The sequence below is a fragment of the Dipodomys merriami genome, unplaced genomic scaffold (genome assembly GCF_024711535.1).
Source record: "Dipodomys merriami isolate MVZ:Mamm:240054 unplaced genomic scaffold, mDipMer1.0.p SCAF_27, whole genome shotgun sequence".
Lineage (NCBI taxonomy): Eukaryota > Metazoa > Chordata > Mammalia > Rodentia > Heteromyidae > Dipodomys > Dipodomys merriami.
Genome location: NW_027204159.1, coordinates 4,554,886 through 4,579,686, shown reverse-complemented (window position 1 = coordinate 4,579,686; position 24,801 = coordinate 4,554,886). Strand labels below are relative to the sequence as shown.

The 24,801-nt window shown below is 41.7% G+C and overlaps 1 protein-coding gene and 1 non-coding gene across 4 annotated transcripts in view; one reads left to right on the top strand and one right to left on the bottom strand.

Moving 5' to 3' along the window:
- The window catches only part of Epb41l4a (erythrocyte membrane protein band 4.1 like 4A), a 237,591-nt gene extending 218,579 nt beyond the window's left edge, over positions 1 to 19,012 (top strand). For all 3 annotated transcript variants that reach the window (XM_070036044.1, XM_070036043.1, XM_070036045.1), the window contains 6 exons: positions 2,945 to 3,064; positions 10,938 to 10,985; positions 11,611 to 11,679; positions 13,649 to 13,759; positions 14,156 to 14,237; positions 17,717 to 19,012. In XM_070036044.1, the coding sequence (XP_069892145.1) occupies positions 2,945 to 3,064; positions 10,938 to 10,985; positions 11,611 to 11,679; positions 13,649 to 13,759; positions 14,156 to 14,237; positions 17,717 to 17,845 (559 nt within the window). In that variant the 3' untranslated portion in view covers positions 17,846 to 19,012. The remainder of the gene's footprint in view (positions 1 to 2,944; positions 3,065 to 10,937; positions 10,986 to 11,610; positions 11,680 to 13,648; positions 13,760 to 14,155; positions 14,238 to 17,716) is intronic.
- A 1,384-nt stretch (positions 19,013 to 20,396) lies between these two features.
- On the bottom strand, positions 20,397 to 20,530 carry LOC138837537 (small nucleolar RNA SNORA13). Its single transcript, XR_011375341.1, has one exon. It is a non-coding gene; the product is annotated as a small nucleolar RNA SNORA13 (small nucleolar RNA).
- Positions 20,531 to 24,801: the final 4,271 nt, after the last annotated feature.

The window sequence follows — 24,801 nt, the reverse complement described above, 5'->3', positions numbered from 1 at the left end:
AGAAATATTTAAAGATTCTTACTTCATGAATAAAAGATACTTGATGCTGTAAAATTTAATCCTGCTTATGAACTGTGCAGTGATTCCATTCAGGACGGAAGCTTAGTGTGCCAGACTCCAGGGTTAGGAGTTAGAAGACCTGTGGTTTGTGCCTCACCTTAAGCCCAGAAATCTGGGTATGGGGTCCTGTGGGAAGGGAGGGGAAGTCTCCCTATGCCAGTATCTCTTTCCTAGCCCCAATCCCCCAGTCTTAGGGATTGCAATAGGCCTTGTGGCTTGCTATGGTTATATTACACATGGGAAGGCCTGTAGGTGTAAGCCATTATGAAAATGTGTATACACATATTTGAACAGGTTCACATAGGACTTTTCAAATGGGCATGTTAGTCTCAAAGAGTGCTTAGTGATTGTGATCCCAGCTGGTGTTCTTTTTCAGCTTTGGCTGTTTCTAATGTTAAGGCCGTGACAGTATATATTCAGTTTTAATCTACTCTGTACATACTGTGACAATTCCATGTGAATCTGTGAAAAATTCCATGACCGGTATCCTGTTAATCCTCAAATAATAGACCGTTAGAAGTGAAATTTTACTGAGGAAATGTACACACTTCAAAGACTTGGGGTATGTTACAGATTTTTTTTTAACTTAACACCATTTTCCTTTAATCTGGGGATTTAAATAGTTTCTTCCTTGCAAGATGCTGTTTTATTCAACTTGAAATTGCCCTACATGTTTCCCTACATGATCTCTGTTTAATTCTGTGTGAAATGAATATTTGCCACCGCTTGCTGATTTGCACTTATAAGCAAATCCAGATACCCAGCCCATACTCTGTCCTAAGTGCTGTAACAGAGGAATGGGAAGACATCCATTCAGAGAGCAAGGCTGTAAATGGGTCCACTTTCTGCACCTGGATACAGGGGCGTTCCCCTGGCCACAGTGACAGGATGTGATGATCCTGACCACTGTGAGCTGCTCCCACACCTGGGAGGCCTCACTGGGGCCACCTCCTGTGAATTTTGTGAATTACAGGTGTTTGATTTTTTTGCAAGGACTAGTCAGTGCATACATCACGCTGCTCTTTGGAGGCAGTCTATATACATGAAGCACTGAACTGCACTTACTGCATGCTATACACCTATGCCTTTAGCTTGGTCTTTTGCTGATAAATTGGAGATAGAGTCTCAGAGACTTTTCTGCCTGGCTTGGCTTTGAACCACAATCCTCAGATCTCCACCTTCTGAGTAGCTAAGATTACTGGTGTGAGGACACCAGAGCCTTGCTGCTTCAACTGCAGTTACTTCAGATAAGTTTGGCTGTGAAATGCCAAGTGCCCTCGCCCTTGTGACACTCACCTCTTTATTGGAAAGGCAAAAGTCCAATGTGTCTGCGATCCATGGATGAGTTTTTTAGGCCCACACAGTGCTTTAAAACTCAGAATTGGTTGCTAATACTTGATAGTTGGAAGAATTCACTTTAAATATCCAGATCTGTCAATTATCTTTTTTTAAATATCAGAGGATTTGGTAGCACTATCCTATTATTTCACATGTCAAGTGTCAGTGCTGTTTACTGCCCCTTCCCCCACTTTTCCTTTCCCTGCCTGGTTCCACCCATATTGAATGTCCTCTACTCTCCCCCCTTCCCTCTTCCACCTGTGAGCAAGCTATAGTCAGCCTGGTGTGTGCGTGTCCACCTGCTAATGCCTTTTGCCACCATAGTTTTATACTTGTATTTTAGACATTTGCAAGGGAAGGGTGGTACTCAAGACTCAGCACCTTCTAGGCATGTCTCCAACCCAGCATTTTGCTGGTTAATTGGAGATGGAGTCTCAGAGACTTTTCTTCCCAGGCTGGCTTCAAATTGGGATTCTCAGATCTCAGCCTCCTGAGTAGCTAGGAATACAGATGTGACTCTACCAGCATCCAACTCTTAAATACGATTTCAACTAGCCTATTTTTAAAAAGTGATTTTGTTTCAGCATTTAAGATCACCACTGTAGCACTACACTGTTGTTTCTTTACTCAGATGATTTTTTTAATGAATTTTTATTTGACACACATCTTTTTTTAGAAAAGTTTGTCAAAAGAATAAAAAATGAGCCGGGCGCTGGTGGCTCATGCCTGTAATCCTAGCTACTCAGGAGGCTGAGATCTGAGGATCTCGGTTCAAAGACAGCCCGGGCAGGAGAGACCGTGAGACTCCTATCTCCAATAAACCACCAGAAAACTGGAAGTGGCGCTGTAGCTCAAGTGGTAGAGCGCTCGCCTTGAGCTGAAGAGCTAAGGGACAACGCCCAGGCCTAGAGTTCAAGCCCCACGACTGACAAAAAAAAAAAAAAAAAGAAAAAGAAAAGAATAAAAAATGACAATATGTCTTTATTTAATAAGACTATTACATATTAATGTCTTGGTTTATACATTAATATGTATAAACTAACACTTAATCTACTTAAGAATATATGAATCCAGTTAACACATTCTCAGCTTTCTGTGGTTGTAATAAAATTGCTGCCAGACCCTAGTGACTCAAGGAGTCTGAGATCTGAAGGATGGTGCTTTAAGGCCAGAAGGGATAAGAAAATCCACTGTCCAAAATAACCAGCAAAAATCTGGGCTGGAGTTATGGCTCAAGTGTCAGAGCACTAGTCAAGCCAGCAAGTTGAGCAAGCTGGAGGCCATGAGTTCAAATTCCAGTACAACTGAAAAGGAAAAAAAAAAGCTACTGCCTCAATAACAGCATTTTTAAGATGAAGATGAAACAAGGCCTCAGGTATGGATGTTGTTTTGGTTTTTATTTTTTCAAAATAGGGTCTTACTATATAGTCTAAGGTGACCTTGAACTCTTGATCATCCTCCCTCAGCCTCCCTGCTGGGATTACAGGTGACTACTACAAATGTGCAGCTTGGAGGTTAACTTTAGATGAATGCTTTTTCTTTTCAGAACACGACAGGAGAATGATATGGTTGATTCAGCACCTCAGTGGGAAGCTGTATTAAGGAGACAAAAGGAAAAAAACCAAGCGGACCCCAACAACAGGCGATCCAGACACAGATCTCGCTCGTATGTGCCACCTTTTTACACCTTCTCTCCAAACACTAGCTTAAAGTAGCACATGGATGCTCAGACAGTCTCAGGAGTTTCACTGCAGCCCTGTTGTTTATTTGTCATATGCACCTTCTGATGTTTGTGACATTCATTAACTATATTTGAAGCCTCTGGAGCTCTGCTAAAACAAAATGTCAGAGAAACTAGGCTGTCAAAACCATATTCTTTGTGTATTATTTTTGAACAGATGTAGACATCTGGCTGGATAAATAGAAATAGGCCCCTTTGTTCTGAAGCCTGGCTGTTGGTAAAATACCTGCTGCTTCTCTCAATTCCAATCTGAAGAATTCTCTCAAGTCTTGTTCCAGACCGAGCCAGATGTGGATGTCTTCCCATCAAATTAGCGATTGCGAGCAGTAGTCAGTTAGTGATTCATTACACCCCAGTGTTGGGGCTGGCATGCCCCTCCTGTTGCTAGGCAATGCCATGTGTTAGTACAATTACCCCATCATGGTGATGCTACCAGTCCCCCAAGTTAATTTCATTTGAGCTGATAAAATGTGTATGTGTGTTATTCTATGTATCATGATTTGCCCCCCTCCTCCCGCCCCACTCCCATTCTGTAGATCCCTTTGTGACTCCAAGTGGGCGGTTAGGCATGTGGTGTGTTGCTTTGTGGGGGGAGAGATGGGATCAGGGGAGGATGCTGAGAAGTTGATGCAGAAACAAACCAGGCAGGTCCATCTGAACGCTGAGGGAGCCAGGCAGGAGAGCATGAGGTCAGGCTGACAGAGGCCAGGAAGCTCCCAAGGTTACAATCCAGGAACCTGGGGGCAGGGGGAGGGAGAGAAGGGGGGACAGGGGGGGGAGTTAGCTCAGTCTAGGATGCTAGGATGCCTACCACTTAATTAGAACTTCATGCACACTGTGTTGGTAGCATTAGTGTATCAGAGTGAGACTGCTTTTGTACAGAAATCCTGAAAAAAGCTACTAAGCAGCATACATTATGACAGTTGTATTTATCAGTCTGTAATGACTTGGAAATCAATTAAACCATTGGTTTAAAAGTCTTTTGTCTTTTTAATGTAGGTTCTTTATGTATTCTGGACACGTTCTTTTTTCAGATTTATGGACATATATTATGGATACTTTTATAAATTCCAGTAGTGGGACTTGAACTCAGGGATTCAAACTCTCACTTTGCTTTTCTTTCTTTTTTTTTTTTTTTAAAGCTGGCACTCTATCAATTGAGACACACTTCTACTTACAGCTTTTTTGCTGGTTTGTTGGAGATAAGAGTCTCATGGACTTGTCTACCTGGACTGGCTTTGAACCACAATTCTCAGATCTCAAGCTCCTGAGTAGCTAGGCTTACAATTGTGAGCCACCAGTACCTAGTTTATAAATATTTTTTTTTTGCCATCTTAGGGCTTGAACTCAGGGCTGTCTCTGGGCTTCTTTTGCTCAAAGGTAGCACCCTGCCACTTGAGCCACAGTGCCACTTCTGGTTTTTCTGTGTATGTGGTGTGGTACTGAGGAATCGAACCCAGGGCTTCATGCATGCTAGGCAAGCACTCTACCACTAAGCACATTCCCAGCCCAGTGAATACTTTTTTTTGGAGGGTGGTTTTGAACCCAGGCCCTCACACTTGCTAGGCAGGTGCTCTGTATTTTCACAACTTTTGAATTTCACCTGTGATGAGAATTCTTTATGAAGCTGGGATTAGAGAAGTATGCCACTACAACTAGTCCTTTTTCCCCCCCTTCATCTTAAGGAATATTTTCCTATCCCAAGATTACAAAGATAGTCTCATCTTTTTCTAGCAGCTTCTAAAGTTTATCTTATATTCAGACCTGGGATCCATCTAGGATTATTTCCTATATGTATATTAACTAGAAATTGAGAGGTTTATTTCAGGTATTTCTTCAGTTATATCATACTCTCTGTTGCAAAGACCAGCTTCTTTGAAATATCCTAGAGCCTTCCTTGAAAATCAGTTAGCTGCCTGTATGTGAGCCAATTTTGTTTTATTGATCTATTTGTCTATCTGTACGCCACTATGTTGTCTTGACTGCTGTAATTTATAGTAACACTTGAATCAGGCTGTGTAAATTCTACAATGTTGTTCTTTTTCAAGATAGTTTTGAGCCATTTTAAGTTCCTTGTGTTTATATATAAAATTTGTGATCAAGCCCGGTGCTGGTGGCTCACGCCTTTAATCCTAACTATTCAGGAGGCTGAGATTTGAGGATCGTGGTTCAAAGCCAGCTCGGGCAAGAAAGTCCATGAGACTCTTATCTCCAATTAACCACCAGAAAACTGGAAGTGACACTGTGGCTCAAGTGGTAGAGTGCTCGCCTTGAGCTGAAGAGCTGAGGGACAGCACCCAGGCCCAGAGTTCAAGACCCATGACCAAAAAAAAAAAAAAAATTTTGACAAAGTTGTCAGTCTTTTCCACCCATCTAGAAAAGACTATAGGTTTAAAATTAAGATTATTATTAACCCTAGAGACCAGTTTTGAGAAAATTAATCTTATCCATCCACTTATTATTACTTAACTATATTATTAACTTTATAATTATTATTTAACTTATTTACAATTTTAGTAGTTATTGTTAAATTTAATCCTAAATATTTAATATTTTTTATGCTGGTAGGAGGGCTTGAACTCAGTTCTTCAAACTCTCATATGGCTTTCTTGCTCATGGACTGTGCTTATTTGAGCCTATCTCCAGCCTGGGTTTTTGCTGTTTAATTGGAGATGTAGTTTGGTTTTTGCTGTTTAATTGGAGATGTAGTTTGGTAGACTTTTCTATCTGAGCTGACTTTTACCCTTGATACTGAGTAGCTTGGATTACAGGCCTGGAGCTTGGCAATCCTAAATATTTAGTGCTTTTTGATGATCTAGAATTTATATAGTTGTAAATTTCTTCCACTTATTTTTAGTATGTAGACAAATCTGATTTAAAAAATACTGATAGTCAGGCATGGTTGTCCTTGTGAAACCCAAGCACTCAGAAAGAAGGCTGAGGCAGGAAGTTTGTGAATTTGAGGACAGTCCAGGGCTTTATAACGCGTTCTACACCAGCATGGGTGACATAGCAAGTCAGTCCCTCAAAACACACTGCAACCTCACTAACTGTAGAAATTGACTCATGTGGGAGCATTATTTTGGGGATTTGCTACAATCACATTGTTATAAACAGTGGTAGTTTTCATTTTAAACCATTTCTTTTATTTTTCTTCTCTTGTTATACTAGCTAGCTCCTACAGCCAATGGTTGAATTATGCTATAGAACAGGAGTTGTGGTAGAAAGCAGATATTCTTGGCTGGTTCTCCCTTATGAAGATGAATTCAGTAGTTCACATTAGTGCCTTAATAGTGAGGAAAAATCTCTTCTGTTCCTCTTTTGCTGAGTTAGTGACGAGTTTTTTTTTTTTTTTATTGTTGTTTGTGTGCCAGTCCTAGGGCTTGAACCCAGGGCCTGGGCACTATCCCTGAGCTCTTTTGTTTAGAAGTAGCATTCTACCATTTGAGCCACAGATCTACTTCTGGACTTTTGGTAGTTTATTGGAACTAGTCTTTCCAGCCTGGCATGGCTTTGAACTGCTGTCCTCAGATTGCAGCATCCTGAGTAGCTAGGATTACAGCTGTGAGATAACATTACCCAGAGTAATAAAGTTTGTTTCTTGAATGAGTTTTGAATGCTGTCGTATTTTTATGTACCTATTGAGATGTTTGCATATGGATTTTTCTTCTTTGTTAGTGGAAGAATTATATCAATTCAGTTTTGTTTTGTTTTGCCTGTCATGGGTTGTGAACTCTGGGTCTGGGCGCTGTCCCTCAGCTAATCAGCTCAAGGCTAGTGCTCTACCACTTGAACCACAGCCCCACTTTCAGCTTTTTCTGCTTATGTGGTGCTAAGGAATCGAACCCAGGGCCTCATGCATTCAAGGCAAGCACTCTACCACTGAACTACCTTCCCAGCCCTAATATATCAATTCAGTTTTGAATCATATGTGCTATCTTTTTTTGTACATTGCTACATTTTATTTGCTATTTTAAAACAGTTTCACTAGTTACAGGAAATATTGATCCATAATTTTCTTGTAATATTTTTGCTAGGCTTTTTGGTAACAGAGTTCTCAGATAGCTTTTTAAAATTTTTAAATATTTTTATATAATTCACCAATGAACAAGACACTATGTTGAAAACTTTACAACATGGAGGATGGGGCAGGAGGAGTTGGGTAGGTAGGGAGGGAAGGGATGATAGTGGAAAAACAAAGGAGGAGGTAACAATGCTTGATAGGAAATGTACTCATTACCTTACTCATGTAACTGTAACCTCTCTGTACAGTATTTTGACAATAAAAAAACATATAAAAATAATTCACCAATGAAACCATTAGTGCCTGGAGTTTCCTTTATGGGACATTTTAAATTACAAAGTCAGTTCTTTTTTTTAGATAATTTGGTTTTAAAAGAATTCACGGGGGCTGGGAAAGTGGCTCAGTGGTAGAGTGCCTGCCTTGCATGCATGAGGCCCTGGGTTTGATTCCTCAGCACCACATAAGCAAAAAGAAAAAAGCCAGAAGTGGTGCTGTGGCTCAAGTGGTAGAGCGCTAGCCTTGAGCTGAAGAGCTGAGGGACAGCACCCAGGCCCAGAGTTCAGGCCCCATGACCGGACCCCAAAAAAAATTAAAAAAAAAAAAGAATTCTCATACTTGCATCGAGGTCTTCCCAAAGTCTGTTTCTATGCACTATTCTTACCCCAGTGCCTAGTTATGTTTACATTCCCCTGACTTTTCATGTCTGGTCATTTTTTCTTGTATGCTAGAAATTTTAGGTGAGTGTTTTCAGAGGTCGGGACTATGCAGTCTTTCTTTGCAGTGTCAAGTTTTGTTTTGGAAGGTAGTTAGATTACTGCTGAGCCTCTCTGTCTTATCAGGCTCTTTTGTGTTTCCATAATGTGGAACTTCTTACTTTGCCACTGGCCTAGAATACACTGTGCTTGGTCCTCACTGCCTAAGCTGGTCCTCCTGAGGTCAAGCTTCTTGGTCCCTCCCTTGCTTGCTCTGTCTCTTTCTCTCCTCTCCACTTCCCTCTTGCTCTTTCTTACCTCAGGACCTTGTGCTTGCCAAGCAGAGGCATTCTACCACTTGAGTCAAACCCTCAACTGTGACTGCCATAGAACTTCTCCCTGTCTGGTGCCTCTGACGCTCTCAGCCTTGCAGTAGTGCTTTTGTAAGGCCCCTGACAGTCTGACCTGCTTGTTATGTATGTTTTGTTTGAGGAACATACTCAGCCGTTTTAAGGAGAACTCCCATTCTGAATTCTGGAGTCTGAGGTGAGGGGAGGAGGGCTCCCCTATTCTTCCCCTCCTGAGCTTCAGTTTCAGCCTAGTCAACAGCCTCCTTTTCTGATCTCTGTGTCCTCAGCTCCATGAGACTGTTGTATCCTGAGCTGTACTCCCCCGCACCACTGGGAAGATACCCAAGCAGAAAGCTAGAGAAGTGGGACCTTATGCTTCCTTTCTCTCACAGATCATGGGTGCATGCTGCCTAGTCCTGAACACAGTTCTCTGGGTTGTATCTGTGGTGGTTAGTGAGGATGGGAGGTTCATCTGATGCCATTGACTCCATGGTGGCCAGAGGAACTCTCCTTCTTCCCTTTTCATTAGCAGATGTTAACTGTAGGAAACAATGGGTTTCATGTTGACATTTTGTACATGTTCATAATGTACTTGGTCATATCCATCCTATTACCCTGTAGTGTTCTCCCTCTATTCCCCTACTGGCTCCCTAAGAAATATTCTTTTGAAGGAAATAAATATCTGTGCATTGAGAATTGCTTCTATTTGATCAGCTGAAATCAGTAAAAAAACAAATCTAATGGTATTGTCTTTTTTTTGTACCAGTGCTTGAACTCAGGAACTCATGTTTTCTGGGTGGGTAGCCATGCCGCTTTACTGAGAAAAGAAGGAATGAGCTGGGGATGTGAGGGTAGGAGTAGGTAGACCAAGTTTCTGTTTAATTAATTTGAGATGCCAAGTAGACAGTCAGATGGAAGTGTTGTATAGACAACTCGGTAAAAGTATTATCTCAGCTAGGCACTAATGTGTCTCAAGTCTGTAATCCTAGCTGCTCAGGAGGCTGAGGTCTGAATATCCTGGTTCAAAAGTAGCCATGGGGAAGTGGCACTGTGGCTCAAAATGGTAGAGCACCAGCCTTGAGCAGAAGAACTCAGAGAGAGAGCACCCAGACCCCAAGTTCAAGACCCTTGACTGTCAAAAACAAAACAATACAAAACTATCCATGGAAGATAAATGTGAGAGACCTTTATCTCTAATTAATCAGCAAAAAGTGGGCAGTGGGGATGTGCCTCAAGTGGTAGGAGTACTGTTAATGAGAACCCCAGGCCTGGAGTTCAAGCCCCAGTACCGCCACATCCCTCAGAGTATTATGTTTTTGCAGATGATGAATTGGCTTTGTACAGAACAAGCTGGACTTAGTCATCAAAAGTTCTGAAGTTTATTCATAAGTTTATAAGTTTATTCTGGGTGCTGTTGACAGTCTGTTCATATTCAAGGACTCTTAATTTTAGCTTATTATTCTTCCTCTTCTTAGCTTTCCATGAGCTTGCAGCTCCTAGTTTCTTCTCCATGGAGAGTGCAATCCTCCTGAGATTTTTCTGAACTTTAAGAGAGGTCACATATGTTACATATCTGTGACATAATAAATAGAATGGAAGTTACATTAAGAAATTCTCTAGGCTGGGTGCCAGTGTCTCATGCCTGTAATCCTAGCTACTCAGGAGGCTGAAATCAGAGGATCATGGTTCAAAGCCAGCCCAGGCAGCAAAGTCTGTGAGACTCTTATCTCCAATAAAATACTCCGAAAAAAGCCAGAAGTGTCTCTGTGGCTCACGTGATAGAGTGCTAGCCTTGAGCAAAAAGAAGCTCAGGGACAGTGCCCAGACCCTGAGTTCAAGCCTCAGGGAGGAAAAGGAGAAATATCTGAGGAAAGTAACTGAAAAATAGTTCTTTGCAGAAAAATATATCAATATAATATATATATATATTATGTATATTGTATATAACATTTTCTGCATGTGTCTATTTGGCATTTCAGATAATACAGTGAGCTATGGATCTCTCAATTCCTCCCATGTTCTTAATTTCCTTCTTCACTGTGTATAAATCTCTCTTAACAGAATTCCTGAAGCTCAGAATGTGATGATCTATAGTTATTCATTCATTATGGTTTTTTCTATCCCAAATGAAAAGCTAGAAAATTCAATTCATTATTAAGTACCAGAGACATAGTGTATGAAATACAAAGCCTCCTATCTTATAAAGCATTCATCAGCAACAGATTGGATCTTGTCTGGGAAAATAGTAGGAAGTTGTAGTACTATCTGGTCCAGTCTTCAGGTTTAGAACCACAAGGTTTACAATTGTTAGGGGAAATGTTAGCATCACCGAAGGAAACTCTTTTTTGCTTTTTTTATTTTTTCAAGAATCCATGAAAGGTATTTCATTCACTGAGCTATGCTGAGGAGGCATTGGAGCTCAAACAATAGCTTTGCAAGTTTCAATGAGTGGGCTTGGGCTCCCTCTTGTGGTGATGTCTTATTATTTTTATTGCAAACTACTGATATCTGGATGAGGTTGTCAAGGTGATGTTTCCAATGAAACGTGATTTTTCTTCAGTGGCCCCCAGTCAAAAATTTACTTGATGATTATCAAAAATAATTTCCCTGACCTATCCTTCCTTTTCTGTTCTCAGATGGCAAATAAGATCTTTAAGTCTGTAGGTTATAAAGTCTTTAGATTATAAATGAAGCATAGTTGCAGAGATGAGTGTTGCTTTCTTTATCTACAGGAGAAGCCCTGATGTCCAAGCAAAAGAGGAGTTATGGAAACATATTCAGTGAGTATTGGGGTCTTTACATCATTGTTCTAAAATCCAGGTAGTACAATGCAATACCAAGAAGAGCCACTGAGAGGCAGCTTTGGTCCACAGCCTGCCAGCTGGCTACTTACTATATGCTGTCCAAGCCCAGGGTAGGGTAGCAGCCCAGGGAAACAGTTCCAGATAGCTCCTGTTTGAGGTCACTTACCTCATCCATAAGTGGAACTCAGATATACCAATACTTTATAAATACATACAAAAGAAAACAAATCCAGAAGAAAAGAGACCTCTACCACAAGGGAAACAGGCAGGGGATGGCAGAAGTGTACATGTAGAAAAGCCAAAGAAAGAAGCAAAAGAGCTACCAGAAGGGTTTCTTTCCATTTTTCCTTAAACACATTTTTTTTCATTCATACCCCCTGCTTTATATAAATGTTAGTTTCACTAATGCATTTTAGAACAGGATTATAAAGGAAAAGATACATACTGAAAGATATCTGTGTGTGTGTGTGTGTGTGTGTGTGTGTATATATATATATATATGTATGTGTGTATATATATATATATATATATATATATATATATATATATATATATATATACTGACATTGCAATGTTTTCTCTCATGATTATTTCCTTCTAGAAAGGAATTGGTAGATCCATCTGGATTGTCAGAAGAGCAATTAAAAGAGATTCCTTACACTAAAATAGAGTGAGTATGTCATTGAAAATCTTTTTGTTAATGTTTTATTAATGCTAGGGAGAAATTCCTTCTTGCATTTCAGTTGTGCTCTTTGTAGTGCTTTCATTTGTATATTTTAACAGAAATGAAAAGTGAATATGGAAGCAGGTGCTGGTGGTTCACATCTGTAATTCTAGCTACTCAGGAGGATGAGATCTAAGGACTGCAGTTCAAAGCCAGCCTGGGCAGGAAGGTCCATGAGACTATCTTTAATTAATCACCCAAACAGCTGAAAGTGGAGGTATGGCTCAAGTGATAGAGCACTAGCCTTGAACAAAATAGCTCAGGGACAGTGCACAGGCTCAAATTCAAGTCCTATGCGCGCACACATGTGCATGCGCACACACATACACACACACAAACACACAGAAGTGAATGTGGAAAAAGAGACAGAAATGGATGTTAAAGCTATCCTCATTCTTCAGTCATTCCATTTCCTGTAGCTGTCCATTTGTACAAGGTAGGTACAATGGGACTTTTGATGAGTAAAATCCATTTTAAAAGGCTTTTTTCTGTGATATTTATTGATTGAAACAAAGTTTGTTTATTTATTTATTTTGGGGGGGTCCGGTGGTGAGGCCTGAATTCTGGGCCTGGGTGCTGTCCCTCAGCTCTTCAGCTCAAGGCTAGCGCTCTACCACTTGAGCCACAGCACCACTTCTGGCTTTTTTCTTTTTTCTTATGTGGTGCTGAGGAATCGAACCCAGGGCCTCATGCATGCAAGGCAAGCACTCTACCACTGAGCCACCTTCCCAGCCCCCAAAGTTTATTTTTAATCTATCACCTAACATCTAAAGAATTATGTTTACCATAAAATCTGCCTTAAAGCACAAAACATTTGTTGTAGAACTAGCACATGGAGTCGAACAGGCTTCACAAGCATTGGAATGTAGTTCCCGGTCCCCAGTCAGGTGGCTGTGTATGTGCTTCATTGCTGGGATTGGTCAGAAGTTTGTGCCCACTCCATTGGTTGCTTTCCCTTAGGCAACCCGTGCTTCTTTCATACTCAGAAAATTCAGGTTGATAAATCCTAGCCTCTCCCTACCACCCTTATAGGACACAAAGATGGAAGTTTTAAAAATCAAAGGCATAATTGATTAAAGTGTACCATGTAGTTTGTTTATAATGTAGTGGTTTAGTATGTTTACAATGTGAAATCATTAAATCAAGCTGATTAACATATCTGTCACCATACATTTCACTTTTTGTGGTTAGAACATTTAAGATCTAGCAAGTAAAGACTTCTTATTCATTTATTTGTTTGTTTTGGTGGTACTGGTTAAGATCCGAGTCTCACGGACTTTTCATTGTAGGCTGGCTTTGAACCTCAGTTCTCAGGATCTCAGCCGCCTAAGTAGTTAGCATTACAAGTGTGAGCCACCAGAGCCAGGCAAGATTGAATTCTTAATGATAGACTAATTAGCAGACAGGAGTATGATGAATGCTTTCTGATAAGCATGAGATGCTATTTTGACTACATTGTATCTTCCATACTCCTGGAGAGAATTCAACTGTAAGGTTGAATTTAGATTGGTGGTTAAACAAATATCCACCTGTACATGCAAATACTCTATAAACAGTTCTTGTTTCATGGATGGCTGAGGGAGTGTTTCATTTTTATTATTATTATGAACAGATCATGAAGTTTAAGTCACTAAAGGCTATCAGGCCTGTAAGAAGCAAGTTCTTTTAAAAACCAGCCTTAAAACCATTTTTGCAGTTTTAGTATTCAGGAAGAATCAAATTATCCTGTTCTAATTATTTTTATGGATTGTTTGCTTTCTTCTCTGTCTTTCTCTCTCTCCTTCCTTCTTGCTTTTTCCTTCCTTCCTTCCTTCCTTCCTTCCTTCCTTCCTTCCTTCCTTCCTTCCTTCCTTCTTCTCCCTCCCTCCTTCTTTTCCTCCCTCCTCCCTGCCCATTCTTTCTTCTTGTCATTCAGGACTCAGGGTGACCCAGTCCGAATCAGGCATTCTCATTCACCACGAAGTTACCACCAATATCGAAGGTCCCAGTGTTCAGATGGAGAGCGATCAGTTCTCTCAGAAGTGAAGTAAGTGGGCAGGTCTGAGGACATTGGCATGTGGTTCCAAAACAGCCTTTGCCAATGAGGAAAACAGCCCTCTTTCACTTAAGTTCTGAGTCTAGCTACTAACCTATTGTATTTTGTGGTGTGTATGTGTGGTGGTGGTGGGGGCAGTGTTTACTGGAGTTTGCACTCAGGACCTCACACTTGCAAGGCAAGCACTCAAAACCATTTGAGTCTAACCTCCAATCTTTTTGTTGTTGTTGTAGTTACTTTTTAGATAGGGTCTTGGGAAAGTGTCCCTCCCCTCTTGGTGCTGGCCTTGGACCTTGATTCTCCCAGTTTCTACTTCTCAAAGAGCTGGGAAGGCAGGCATGAGCCACTATGCCTAGGGTCTTCATTAATTTTAAAACTCTCTTGCAGTTCAAAGACAGATTTGGTACCGCCACTTCCTGTGACCCGTTCTTCAGATGCTCAGGGTTCTGGTGGCTCTACTGTTCATCAGGTTAGTAATAATGAAGTTTAGAAGGTGTACTACTGTTGACAAATTTCAGAAGCTTTTTGTGCTTTGGAGAATTCCTTTTGGTAGGTAAGATAATCAATCCTTATGTACATTCTGAGATTCTTGCTCTTTCTTGGAGGCACTGGGATTTGAACTCAGGGTCTTGGGCTTGTTAAGGCAAGCAATTACCACTTAAGCCACAGCTCTACTCCCAACTTTTTGATGGTTAATTGTAGATAAGAATCTTACAGACTTTTCTGCCCAGGCTAGCTTTCAACCATGACCCTCAGATCTCAGCCTTCTGAGTATCTAGGAATATAGGTAAGAATAAGCACCACTGGTGCCTAGCTTCTTTACTTAAAAAAAGGCGTATTAGGTATTTTTCAAGCCAGAGAAACAAAGTCAAAGTGGGGACAGATGTTATTGTTAACTATGGCAGACAAAACAATTACTCAAATCCTAATTTAGTTGTCTTTCCTTTCAAAAGAAGGTACCTACATCCGTGAAATTTGTCACAAATGTGGTTAAAGGAAACTAGCTGCCTTAACATAATTTAACCCGCTCCTGAATTAGATATCAGAGAACTTTGTCTTTTTGCACTATTTGACATCATTCTCACAGCAGATATTTAATAGGATGGGCTGACAATTGGATGGACTTATAGGCTTGTTAACTACTACAAATGCAAAGTTGACATTTATGATTGATTCGTGTCAGCCTATTGTTCTGCAGTGTTCACTGGATCAAGAATCCTGTAGAGAATCTCACTCCATAAAAATGTGTGTAAGTCTCTGCATTTTAAAAACTTGGGAGTTCATAGGCTAACTTACAAAGCTGTTATCCATCATATGCTATCTTTCATTTGTCCTGTTCCCTTTTTTTTTTTTAAATCAATGACTTGATTAAAGGACAAAAAAAAAAAAAAAAAAAACCCTTATGTTTCCTTAGAAACAGATCAGCAGATGGAGATTCATGTGCCAGAAGTTTATCAGAAAGTACCCTGTGGTACTTGTTGGGAAGTGAAAGGAGAGAGATTTGGGCAGAGGCACAAGCTAAATTGGGTAGCTCAGACCTATAACCGCAGTGGTGATCCTGTGGGAAGCTCTGGAGCTTCAGTCATCCAGTCTTGGGCTGAGGTGGTTGAGTGTTGTGGGTGAGGGCTGTTCTTGCAAGACTCATGGTATTGGGTGGGGAGGCTCTCTTCAGCCTAGGATAGTTCCAGAGGGTCTCAAATTTGAGCTGTACAGCAAGCCTGGACTCCCAATAGCCTCAACCTGGAATGGAAATCTGAGCAACAAACACAGCTTCTATGACAATCTGTATGATTTATCAGCATCACTGAGGAACTTCAAAAATGGCAAATTATATATAATAGCTCTCACTTTGCTATATGTAAGTCAGGTACATCTTGCCTGTGGTGATCCTAAACCTGCTTTCAAATTAAACGCTACCTACGCACTGAACATTTGCAATAAGTGGTAATAAGCACTGGCCCAAGCAGTCAGTAAATCACAGCTCATTACCTGATCAGTCCACTGCCTGTTCTGGTACAGGCACTAATAACAAGGTTTCTTGTTCTTAAATAATTAGTATTTGATAGGGACAGAACATAATCCACATTCTGACCCTTTACAAAAAAATACTTGCTAACTCTAGCATATACATATAAACATACAAAAGAAAAATCATGTAGGTATTTTGAAATGATAAAGGTCTAAGTTAAGAGAATCAACAAGGTAACCTCACTTAAGTAGGTGGTCAGAGCCACTTCAGAATGTGGCAGTTAACACTGAGACTTGACAGGTTACTAGGTAGAAGGCTGATGTAAGCAAAGGTAAGAGCCTGGGAGGAGCTGATGCTATGAAGAGTCAAAAGACCAGAGTGACCTGAGCACACAGAGTGAGGAGGGGAGGGCCTCGAGTCCAGGAGATAAGTGTTTAGATTTTACTTTTTGTTCTGTGTACCACAAAGTAAGCCATTTATTTGGCTGCCACCTGGGAAGGGGGCTTGCATGACCAGTGGAACAGGAAATTTGCATCTCCCAAGTTCCAACTTTGGTACAGAGTTCTGGCAGTAATCTGCAAAATACTTCAGAGCACATTTTCATGCAAGAGGCAGGCAGGAAGAGGATGGATTGGAGACTTGACTCGCTGGCTTATTTAATGTCTGCGGACAAGGAGTCCCAGACCAACTTGAAAAGCAGTTTTAAGTCACTTTCTAGTTTTTCTACTGGAAGGCCTTCTAATAAAATCCCCTTTCCTCTCTAATGTACACCATCATCCTTTGCTCACAAAACCTGTCCATTTAGAAACCTTTCCTTTAATACAGATCTGTATTTACCATGCTTCTGGAATTTTTATTAAATAGGCAATGCTTTGCTTCAGCAGAGACAAACCACTCCTAAGAACACAGGGAAGTGACTTCTTAGTGATTTGTATTTAGCTCAAATAGATCTTGTGTTTGTGTATATGTGCCCGTTCTGGGGCTTGAACTCAGGACCTGGGCATTGTCCCTGAGCTTTTTGCACAAAGCTGGCAGTCTACCATTTGAGCCACTTTCTGCTTTTTGGTAGTTAATTGGAGACAAAAGTCCCATAGTCTTTCCTGCCTGGGCAGCTTAAAACCTTGAATCTCAGATCTTAGCCTCTTCTGCTCAGAAAAGTAGACTGAGATCCTGGCTTAAGAATTACCAAATATTTGTGTATTTGCTTGAATTATGCCTTAGTTTTAGGGAATTCTAATTATGCATATTAGATTGACTTTAAGATTAAACCTGGGGCTGGGGAGGTGGCTCAGTGGTAGAGCACTTGCCTTGCATGCCTGAGGCCCTGGGTTCGATTCCTCAGCACCACATAAGCAAAAAGAATAAAAGCCGGAAGTGGCGCTGTGGCTCAAGTGGTAAAGCGCTAGCCTTGAGCTGAAGAGCTGAGGGATAGCGCCAGGCCCAGAGTTCAGGCCCCACGACAGGATCCAAAAAAAAAAAAAAGATTAAACCTGTCTTTGTTATTTATATAACTATTTAGAGGGAATATTTAGTGAACAGACTGCAGCTCTGATGTATGTGTATGCCAATCCTGGGGTTTTAACTTGGCCAGGGTGATGTCCTTGAGCTTTTTTGCTCAATGCTACTGCTCTACCACTTGAACCACAGCTCCACTTCTGGCTTTTTTTTAGTAATTGGAGGGAAAAGTGTCAGGCTGGCTTCAAAACATAATCCTCAGATTTAACCTCCTGAGTAGATTACAGGCATGAGCCACTTGTGCCCAGCATGTGCCATTTGTGCTCGGCATGCATTAACTTTGAATATCTAGTTTAGTACCATAAAAATTTTAAAGTGTAATAATTTCTGATTTGAGACAGGGTTTGACTTTAATCAGCCTGTCTCTCAATGTGGGATTCTACACTGGCTTCTGATGTATCTTTTTTAAAAGCTTGCTTTGGCTGCATTTTCTTCTTCTGACTTTTAAAAATATTTTCTTTCAGAAAAGAAATGGGTCTAAAGACAGCCTGATTGAAGAAAAATCTCAGTTATCTACAAGCAATCTGGTTGGAAAGCACACAGCAAAAACAGTGAAAACTATTCAAGCTGCCCGTCTCAAGATAGACACTTGAACTTAGTGAAGAGCCAGCAATGGGTTGGGAGGGGTTATCACTGGTACTTTCGAAACTGTGAATTAGGTAATTAAGCAAGTATTTTGGACCTGTGTCTCCCGAGTACAAAAAGCATCCTTTACTTCTTTTAAAGATCTATATCATACTTGAGTTGAATGATCTTTGCATTATAACTGGAAGGACAGTCTTGTAAATGATGTTGCCTCTTCCTTTCTGAAACTGGATACCAACCATCTATTATCTGCCTACAAGCACCACCAGATGCTTCTAATCAGCATCCAGGACTCCTGGCCTGCAGCTGGCTTTTGCTCTTGGCAATAGAATGCTAAGTGGGCAGAGAGTGATCTCCCCAGCTCCAGGTAGTTTAAAACTAGTGCTTCACACAGAGACATTAACTTTTGGACTGTTTTTATTCACATGAAGCTCCCTGTAATATTGTATTTTGTGGCATTAAGTTCCACTGGTCATTTACAAATGATGTAAGAATCTTGTTTTTCAGTGTTACTCTTTTTAGTGTCCTTGTCTTGTGTTTACTGAGTGGGAGAGGGAAGCTATGGGTCAATGCAAGTTGTCTTTCCATTCTTTTAACTGCATCTCCACATGACCACAGTAGACCCACACAGAGCATCTTTCCTGGCTGCAGTCCTCCACAGCCGTCCTCACCTGTGCTCCAGGGCTTTCTCACCCAGATTCCTGCCTCGGCCCTCCTCTTTGTCATACGTCATAATTCCCTCAGGCTACAACTTTTCCATTGTCATCTAAATTTCTGAGGTAATTGATCTTCAGTATCCTTAACTTCTCTAATGCTGTTTTTAAGCCATTTCTAATGTGGACCCTCCACTGTATTCACCAGTCCAAGTATGTTTAGGTCCTAACATTTCATTTCTGTTCTGGCCACCTTTTATAGCTCATCCAGTTTAAACTCAGACCTACCTAGGAACTCTCTACCCAGGGTTTTGTTTATATTTGTGACCTTATGGTTTCTCATTTCAGAGCAGGTTCTATCACAAGAAAATGCTGCCCAACAGCTATAATTGGGCCCACTAAGCTTGTGACGGGTTAAATACCCTTGTTTAACTGGTCTAATCTAGACGGTAATCTGCTATCTGCTCTGGACTGTTTTCTACCAGATTTTTATTTCTTGCTTTAATAAAGTCCAAACCTGAAGTGGTCTGGTCTTTTCTACCTACCTCTTCAACCTCACCATCTCCAGCTCCTACAAGAGCCATCTTATCAAGGCAAGAGGGAAAAACAACCGAAGCAATCAGAGAAGCTTGGCTTACCATCATACTTCCAGTCCCACTCTGACTAGCTCATGCTTTTGACTTGTCAAATGGCATCACAGGATTCATCTAACAATATTTTGTGAAGATATTCCCTTATCAGCTGTTTCCTTCCAGAGGAACTGTGTTTTACATCTTGTTTCCAGCTCATAGTACAGTGCTTTCAATAAAATTTTCAGAATGCCTGAACATGCAATTTGTTCATTCCTATTAGATAGGCTCCTGACAATGGCGGTTCCTAGCTCCTCAGGAGGATGAGATCTGAGAGTTGTGGTTCAGGCCAACTAGGCAGGGCAGGAAAGCCAGTGAGAGTCTAACCTCCAATTAACTAAATAGCTGTGGCTTCAGTGGTAGTGTAATAGCCTTTGAGCCTTAGGAACAGCACCCAAGCCCCAGGACTGGTGCAAAAAAAAAAGGAAAAAAGCTAACTCTGAGTGCACATACAACCTCCTCCACAGTGAGTACAGTAAAACACACACCTTTGAGTCAAGAGCAGGCTATTTGAATTACATGCAAGAAAACCTTGCCAAGAGCTATCCTAAAGCCATCTGTATTCCTGACTAACTTTAGCTGTTGAGATTTCAGAGATTTGTTAGTAAAAACATTCCCTTTGAACTTTCAGTAACAGAAGGTTGTTTTATGGCAGTTAATGACTTAAAACACAAATCTCAAATATTAAAACATTTATTTATATTATTCTCTTAAATATATGTTCCCACACGTTTGCCAGGCAAGAGTCGTGGAACTTTTGCGATCCAAGCAACTTGTGAAGCTCAAAATCAAGGACATCCTAGAAATAAAAAAGAAAAGCTTGAAAACATTAATCTGTGTTGTGTCACATCTTAAGAACCTGACAATAAGACCTCAGCACAAGGTTTTTGTACTGAAAGATGTCACACCATTATTGTATTTAGCTCTGAATACCAGCACACATCACTAGCTGCCCTTTACATTTAACCACCAGCCACGAAACTAAACATCGTGAAGGCCCCTACTAAGTGTATTCTCCTTCAAGGCCATTGTATTTCCTACCTTTGGTACAGGTGTACTAAATGTACGTTACCCCAACTTCCAAGTTACAATCCCGCCACTCACCTGACCCGAAGTCACCTTTGCGTCCCACGTGGTATCCAAACTAGAGCAATCCGCCCCAAACACTTCATCTTTCACCTGAAGAGAATTATAGTTCAGATTGGTTAAGGGAAACCACACACCTGAGCTGGCCACCTCAAAGATGACCTGCGCGCACAGACGCACACAAAAGCACGTACTGTTGCTGATGCAGCTCCAACACCGAAGATATCAGAATTTAAGGGCAGGAAAAGGCTGCAGAGCATTTATGTGCGCCTTTTTTGACACCACATTCACTAGTTTCCAAAAGTGAACGGGCAACACAAAGGCTACGAGGAGAGCCGCCCCGGACGGGCTCCAGCACCCAGCCTGGCCTGCTCACCCTCCGCCACGTCCGGCGTCTTCAACAGTACCCAGCCCCTCCGAGCTCGCACTCCACTGCGGGGCGTGGGGCTGGCGGGCGCTCGTCCGCGCTGGCTCCCCGGGCAGCGCCGGGGCGAGAGCCGTCAGCCCTCCAGGAAAAAGCAAGCGTCGGAACAGGCCGCAGGCCGCGTCGGGCCCCTCGGGGATTTTCCTGGATAAAGAGACCGCGTTAGGCCGCTGGCGTCCGCGCCCGGGGTCTGGAGCGCCCAGCTAGGCTCCGGGAGGGAGCGCCTGTCCGGGCCGCGCCCCGGTGTGGAAGGCCCCGCGGCGCACACCGCTCGCAGCGCGCCGGCCGCCATCGTCTCCGCGGAAGGAAAGAAAGGCCGCGCCGCCTTCCCACAATGCTTTTCTACGGCCGGAAGGACCCACTGCCGCCGGGCGCGGGGGGAGGAATGCGTGGAAGCGGACCGTACCATCTGCAGCCGCGCTCTCGACTGCGCCGTGCGGCCGGAGGGGAAAAGCGCGCAGCGGGAGCCGCGGGGCTGGTTTTCTAGACTGAGGCCCTCGGCGCACGCGCGGGCCCTCAAGACGTCCGCGGGAGCCCATTCTTTTGAAAGGAAAAGTGTGCCGACGTGTGGCCCGGGGCCCAGAGCGCATGCGCCTAGGCAGTGCTGCGCGGCCGGGGTAGCCCTAGAGGCCTCAGACTGGACGACGCGCGGCGGCCGCTCACCGTCTCCGTGGTCATTCATTATCTATGATAATGATTCATGATGATGACACAGAAGACAAAAATAGACAATTACAAATCGAGAGCTGGCTACTCAGGAGGCTGAGACAGGAGGATTATGGTTCAAAGCCAGCCCCGGCAAGAACATGCTGGAAGATTCCAATTTACTAACAAAGCCGGAAGTGGAGCTGTGGCCGGAAGTGGAGCTGTGGCCGGAAGTGGAGCTGTGGCCGGAAGTGGAGCTGTGGCTCAAGTGCTAGAGCGCCAGCATTGAATGAAAGCGTTCAGGGAGAGAGCCAGGCATGGAGTTGAGGCACACACAGACACAGACACACAGACACAGACACACACACACACACACACACACACACACACACACAGTCAGTATAGCGCAGAGGTAGGGTGCTTATCCAGTACATTGGAGACCCTGGGTATTAACCCCAGCACCATTATCAACAAACAAGAATACTTGCAGTGTTTCAGGCTCGGTCCTACATGGCCAGGAACCCGTCTTGCACCGTGAGCAGTGCCTGACATCCACCAGAAAGCATGCATTCTGTCACTCCACAGTGTTAGTGGGCAGAGAAGGATGCAAAAGGGTGCGAAGTGATAGAGCAGCGTTGTATGATAGAAATAGTAACACTTGATCTTAGCTACAAGCAACCGTCCAATGAAAGTAGAGCGAGGACCAGGATTATATTTGAACACTCAAATTAGCCACCACATTCATAAACCATACAAACAGGTTGTAGTGGTTTTTAATAATACCACAACTTCTTTTACATCGTATCTAAACAGGTGATCAATATAAATGTATTAGTAAGTTGTTTTACATCTTTAAATTCCTGCTAGCTCTTAAAAATAGTGTGTATATTTTATACTCCGGGCACGTTTTAGTTCACACAAGGCATGTTTCAAATTCTCAGTAGCTGCCAGGGCTAGTAATGGAAAGTCTGGAGGTGAACTTTGAGTAAAGTGTGTTTGAGTGGTCACGAAAGATCTGGAGTCAAAACCTGGTCCCAGTGGCTCACGTTTTTAATCCTAGACATTTGGAAGCTGAGATTTGAGTATCACAGTTCAAAGCCAACCCATGGCAGAAAAATCTGCAAGATTCTATTTCTAATTAGCTAGCAAAATAGCTCTATGAACAAGAGTGTAAGGCTCTGGTAATGGACCAGAAAAAAGGGAGAAAATGATCTGGAAACAGCAAGCTGTGGTCATGTAAGTAGCTGGCAGAGAGCAAGCAATGAAGTGACAGGATGCAATGTATGAGACAGGCAAGTCATATAAGGTTCAGAACTGTGGAAGAAATTGGAGTTTTATGCTGAAATTTTAGAATTATCACCATAGAGATAAGCAGAAGTTGTTATTTTTTTTCTTCCTGGTAAGTGTGTGGTTAACAATGGGATCTCCTAGCTCCTGTAAGTTCTATGAGAAACTTACCCAAAGACTAGCGTCAGCACCTTTGCTGCTTTTTTATTTTTTCATGCATTTTATTGTTATTAAAAGGTGCTGTACAGAAGGGTTAAAGTTATATAAGTCAGATAAAGAGTACATTTGTTTTTGAGCAATGTCACCCCTTCTCTTGTTTTATCCTAGTTTTTACCTCTCATCTCCACCCACAGATTGTATAGTTCATTTTCAACATAGTGTCCAGTGAGTATCACTGCTGCATTTGTTCACTTTTGTCCTTCCATTTCTGTGTCCCCTCTTAATCTTCCCAAAGACAGATGAAGGAATAAACAATACCAAAATAAAGAAAAGAAAACAGCAACAAAGAAAAAACCTATTGGTTCCATTTCCTGGAGTTCATTTAGATAAGCATTATTTTATATGATCAGATGCACATAGTTATTGTGTTTTGTGCTCCTCTCCTAAAAATATCCTCTTTTAGTCCCACTGTGTGTATGCCTAGAGACCTATATATTTTATCATGTACCAGTGTATTTTTTAAAATCATACAGTGTGTTTACTTGCAGATTTATAGCCACATTCTAGCTACCACAAATGAGGGAAACCATGCAACCTATGTTTCTCTGTGTCTGACTTACTTTACTTAACATAATTTTTTCCAAGTCTATTTCCTTATGAATAGTACAATAGAGCTCCCTTATGACCCAGCAATTCCATCCTAGGCATTTATCCAATAGAACACAAATAAGGCCACACTAAAGCTACCAGTACAATCATTATTGTTGCAATATTGTTTACCATAATCAAGATATGGAATCAATTAAGTGGACGAGCAGATAAAGAAAACATGGTGTGTGTGTGTGTGTGTGTGTGTGTGTGTGTGTGTGTGTGTATAGAGAGAGAGAGAGAGAGAGGGAGAGAGAGAGATGGGGGAGGGAATAATGGAATTCTACTTATCTATCAGAAATGATATTGCACTTTTTTTTAAAAGAAAACACAAGGAAAAGAAAAAAAGTCTCATCTCAACTAGTTGAATAAATTAAATACTTAGAGTTTTTAATATCTTAGGCATAATTCCAAGCTGTTTGGGATAAAAGTTAAAGGAAATAAAAGAAAATTTAGTCCTACAGCCCAGTATCATTATGCAAAAGAAGCAGTCTGAATTATAAGAACATTAACTTGGGGCAACAGAAGGAAATGTGACTTAACCAAAAGAAGATAAAGTAACTCCAGACCTATATTGGGAGCTTATAACATTTCGGAAGAAAGGCTGGACATGGAAGACAACAATATCAAGGACTGTCTTTTGATACTGAAGGCTACAGTGTGGGGGTTATAACAAATCTTAGTCTTGCCTTCTTGATAGACAGAGTCACAGTGAGGAAATTCCCTTGGGCTGGGGAAACCAGCAGAGCTGGGCTTGCATCTGGGCTTGTAGGAAAATACCACCATTCAGAGCTTCGGTTTCCTCATTTATATAGGTCACACCTATACACATTTACTGTACAGATTAAAGCATTAAGGAAAATTTGTGGTGTCATCTAGAATGGTGTATGCTGCATAATAACACCCAGAAAATGCCCCCAAAGAGCTAGGCTCTTCCTCTTGTTTACCCATCCCTCCTTGAGTATGGAAACTTACTGGATTAAATTCTAAAGGAAAAGGGAGATAATACTGCTTTTTTTTCTTTAATGGCTTTCAATTTTTGCTCCCACCTTATTCCTTACTCTTTCCTTGTCTATATATTTGTCCTAAACTTAAAATAGTGCAAGAACAGGCAGAAGCAAATCATTTGTTCCCTTATTAGATTCATGTTGGGGTTCAGTAAATCATTTCTAAATAGTTCATTTCCCTGCTAATTTAACCTCACTTATTCTGGGAAGGAAAGTCCAGTAATGAAGTAGAAGCAAGGACCAGAGAAGACAGGGGACATTTTCAACGTTCTCTTTCCTCCTGGCATGCCTGTGGGTCCATGAAAACATGGACTGACCTCAGTTTTCCAGAGTGGCAGACAGAATAATAGTTCTCAAAAGATGTTCACATCTGCATGCCCAGAATATGTGAATATAGCACAATGCATAACAAAGGGGACTGTGTAG